At 34.9% G+C, this 4,379-nt stretch overlaps 1 protein-coding gene across 1 annotated transcript; it reads left to right on the top strand.

Moving 5' to 3' along the window:
- The first annotated feature begins 464 nt into the window (after positions 1 to 464).
- LOC133872500 (uncharacterized) lies at positions 465 to 3,968 on the top strand. Its single transcript, XM_062310014.1, has 2 exons — positions 465 to 616; positions 2,458 to 3,968. Exon 2 carries the CDS (start codon positions 2,509 to 2,511, stop codon positions 3,721 to 3,723), a length of 1,215 nt encoding a protein of 404 aa, XP_062165998.1. The 5' UTR covers positions 465 to 616; positions 2,458 to 2,508; the 3' UTR covers positions 3,724 to 3,968.
- Positions 3,969 to 4,379: the final 411 nt, after the last annotated feature.

The raw sequence follows: 4,379 nt of genomic DNA, 5'->3' as shown, positions 1-4,379 counted from the left end.
AATTTTAATATATTCTTTTTAAAAAATTTTAATTGAAAAATAATATGTGGCAAGGGTCTTATGGACATATTTCGTCAAAAATGACATTTTTCAAAGGTTTTGATAGTTTGGAGGGTCATCTAGAGAAATAGTTGTAATTTGGAGAGCTAAATTGTATTTTTTCTAAAAAAAATAAACATATTGGTATTTTAAAATTTTTTGCAGGATTAAATGAAAAATTCTAACGAAGTACATGTTATTAAAACGTTTTAAAAATTGAATACTTTAATTTGAGACGTTTTGAAGTTCAAAACCTTTAAATCTTAAATCAATTAGAACGACAGCTCGATACCTTTGTTAAAGTTTTTCAAAAAATTAATTAATGAAATGTAGCTTACTGTATCCACCATACCGTCATTACCGTGTGATAGCAGCGTCCAATCCGAATCTTTACGCGTCAAGACACGTTTCCTTGGCGGGTGACACACACAATGCTCAGAAGCCTATAAATAGGCAGCCTACACGTTGGTTCTCATACATTCTTGAAAGCTCCAGAGCTCTTCGCACTTCGCACTTCGCAGCAGTTCCTTTCTTTGAACAAAAACCAGACCCTTCCATTCAAAGGATTCCATTCGAGGTAAGATTTCTGGGTTTTTCATATCGCTCTGTATGTAAAGCTATCTGTGTGAAAAATCTGAAGTATGTGCTTTGGAATTTTGTAGATAAGGAAATTGGTTGACTTTTCTTCTTCTTGTTCTTTTGGTTGTGAATTTCGTTTGGATTAAATGGTGTGATAATTTTGTTTGATCTAAGGAAGGATTTTCTGGGCTGTGAGAATTTTATTTGTTGCTAGTTTCCTTTTCTCAGCTAAAGATTTACTTTCTTCTGGGTTTGGATGATATTATTCATTTCCATCTTTAATGTTTGCTGAGCTGATTTCTTTTCCATTTCTTCTTTTGTCGGGGATGGGTAAATAGAAGACTATTAAAAACTATGTAATTATATTGTTGCTAAACCAAAATTTTTATATTAGATCCGAAATTTGCCTCTTATTAAAGATTTCATCTAAAAACTACAGAGGCATACAAGTATGACCAAATTTATCTCAAGGTGATCAAATATGACGAAAAGTATTCAAGAACTGCTAATGTTATGGAATCCAGAAAGGGATTTGTTTTTTAAATGGCAAGACTACAATCTGATAAGAAATCAGCACAATTAGATTTGAAAAAGGAACTCAAAAGAGTCCAACAAACACAGAATCCAATAGGATATGATTAACATAAATTCTGAAAGCAAAATATATTTCATCCTGTTGTATGCATAGTAGTTACTCCCTGTGTCCTACAATAGATGAAAGTTTGCAAAATGACACATATTTGATGAAAGAACTAAACATAACAATCTTCAAGGTTCTCTTAGGTGGGCTAATGTGTTTGGAATTACTCCTCACTTGCATTTGTCACTTGATTTTGGGCATGTTAGGAAGATTGTTCTGTTTATTTTTTTTCATTAAACTACATGTCAGTTGTAATTTTTCATCTATTGCAGAATGGAGGGAGTATAGAATCGCCAAGTCTGATTTCTTGCTTGAATATTTATGCTTAAAGCAAAATTTGTTGGGTAGTATTTGGTTGCATGCCTGTTTTCTTGATCCCAAAAGTAGGAAACTTTGTTTCTTAATCTTTGGAATGAGATTTTTGGTTTTTTATACAGTGGAGGTTTCTTAAATAGGATTTTGAATAAGATTTTTGATGTTTTATGAATTGGAGGAGGTGCTTAAGGCAATGTTTTGGAGAGGATGGTGTTGATGCTTGTGGTAGTGGTGTCAAGAGATTGTGAGAGTGGGCTGGTGACGAGAGCGTGGTAGTGGTGGTGAGGGTAGAAGCGATGTGTGCTGCCTGTGGTGCTGTGGGTGGCAATTGTTGGTGGAATGATGGTGGGTTGGCTGTGAGGTGATCTTGACAGTGGTAGACAAACAATGGCAGCACAACTAGCAGGGCCTACATTTATGTAACAAACATCATAATTCAGAAAAAGGATATGAGAGATATAGAAGTTAAATTAGTTTAAATGGATTTGAAACAGCTCGGAAACAGAGAAACAATTGTATGTATGTTAACTTTGTATTCTCAGTGCATTTTTACATGTTTGGGAACTGAGATGTTGTAAGCTTAGACGGGTACTAAGATGATTGTCATTGCAACATACGGTGAACAAGTTTTCTCCGTGAGCATGTTACAAAACTTTTAAAACGAGGTTAAGACAAATAGCTTGTCCAGTTGCCTGTTTAATTGATGAACTCGTTTTCATCTACAATGGAAGCAGTGCTTCTATTGTACGATACACGTATATCTTGATCAGCTTGTAATTCCTGTCTACTTTTAGCTGTTTGAAACTATATATAAAGTTCTAGCATTGATCTTTCTTTTTTTATTAGTTTTTTTCTTGCTTATTGGTTCGCTGCTTTTGTTTCAGGGAGTCTGAGATCAAGTCAAAAAGTTTGAACTCTTGGAAAAAATTTCAGAGATGGAAGACAAATCTAAACCCATTGTTGATGGAGAAGAAAGTATCAAAAAGGAAGAATTCCATGTCAAAGTCAAGACGAAGAATATAGAAACAAATGATGTGGTGGAAGAGAAGAATGCAACGGAACTTGAATTGAAGACCAAATCAGTCGAGAAAGAAAAGCCAAAATGTAAGGAAGACGGAAGGGAGAAACATAAAGAGGGAGATGGGGAGAAATCTAAGAAAAAGGATAAAGAGTCAAAGGGGAAGATGAAGGAGAAAAAGAAGAACAAGGATGAAGATGAAGAGCAGAAGCCGAAAGAGAAAGATGAGGATGAAAAGAAGAAAAAGAAGGAAAAAGAGTGTAAGGCCAACACAGATGATGAAGCTGGAGAGAATGTGAAAGAAAAGAAAACAAAAGAGAAAAAGGATAAGAAAGACAAGAAAAAGGAAGAGAAGGAGAAACATGATGGGCATTCAAAGGATAAAGAAGAGGACGGAGAAGGGGGAAAAGAAGATAAAAAGAAGAAAGATAACAAAGACAAGAAGAAGCACAAAGATGAAGACCTGAAGGCGGAAGAAGAGACAGGGAAAGAGAAAGACAAAAGATCGAGTGTTAAGGAAGAGGGTAAACACACAGGTAAAGTGGTGGATGAGAAACATGAGGAGAAGTTAGAGAAGGAGAAGAAGCATGAAGATGGGGAAAAGAAGGTGAAAGATAAAGAACACAGAGAGAAAGAAGAGGAGGAGAAGAAGCAAAAGGATGAAGCAGGTGAGGGAAAAGATGAAGATGATAAGAAAGAAGGTAAAAAGAAGAAGAAAGAAAAGAAGGACAAGAAAGAGAAAGAGAGGAAACACTCGGATGCAGCAGATGGCGGAAAGTGTAAGCCTGAAGTAAACTCCAGGGAAATTGAAATCGAAGAAAATGTTAAGGACTCGGAGGGGGAAGGAGAGGAAGAGAATAAAAAAGATAAGGCGAAGGAAGGTAAAGAGAAGAAGAAAGAAAAGAAGGAAAAAGGCGATAAGAAAAGAAAACTTGATGGGAAGGACAACAGCAAGGATATTGACAAGCTAAAGCAGAAGTTAGAGAAGCTTAACGGGAAAATTGAACCCCTTTTGGAGAAGAAGGCAGAAATCATGAGGCAGATAAAAGAAGCTGAACAAGTCGAACATGGGAGTCATGCCACTGCTGAGAAGCCCACAGATGTGCCAGAGGCTGCTGCCAGCTCAGTGTAGCACTGTCGACTAGTTGCTACGCGCTTCACCTTTTTACATTACCTTTTTACATTACGTAGTATGTGTGGTATATGTTGAGCTGAACCTTTTTACATTACGTAGCATGTGTGGTATACGTTGAGCCTTTAATCATAAGTACTGATCTTTATATATATATATATACTGATCTTTTTTTTTTTGGTTTTTAATTTCAACAATTAGATCTTTAAGGTTTTCTTTTGGTTTAAAATAAGTCCTTTTGTCAACTTATTGTTCAATTAATTGATGATATGACACTTCATACCAATAAATTAATATCATATGGCTCTTACGTTAATTACTTAAAATTACAAATATATCATAAATTAAGAGTTTTTAACTTTTTTAATTTTTTATTTAAAACATATTTATAATTTATTATAATTCTACCACTTAGAATTGGCATTGATGGGTGAATCGTAAAAGTGATATATAGGAGCTAAATCCCAAACGGAAGTTCAACCACAAATGTTGTCAACCAAGGTCAACATATATAGTATCTAAGCTCATTATACAATCTTTTTGTACGAAGAAAGAAATTCATATATTTAAAAGAGAGAGGGATACACTAAATTGAGGGGTAATTGCAAAAAGGGCAACAATTTAAGGGGGTGAAGTGAAAGTTTTTCCAAACATAT

This window comes from Alnus glutinosa, chromosome 7 (genome assembly GCF_958979055.1).
Source record: "Alnus glutinosa chromosome 7, dhAlnGlut1.1, whole genome shotgun sequence".
Taxonomy (NCBI): Eukaryota; Viridiplantae; Streptophyta; class Magnoliopsida; order Fagales; family Betulaceae; genus Alnus; species Alnus glutinosa.
The sequence above is the reverse complement of the archived record's forward strand: the minus strand, read 5'-3'. Positions and strand labels throughout refer to the sequence as shown.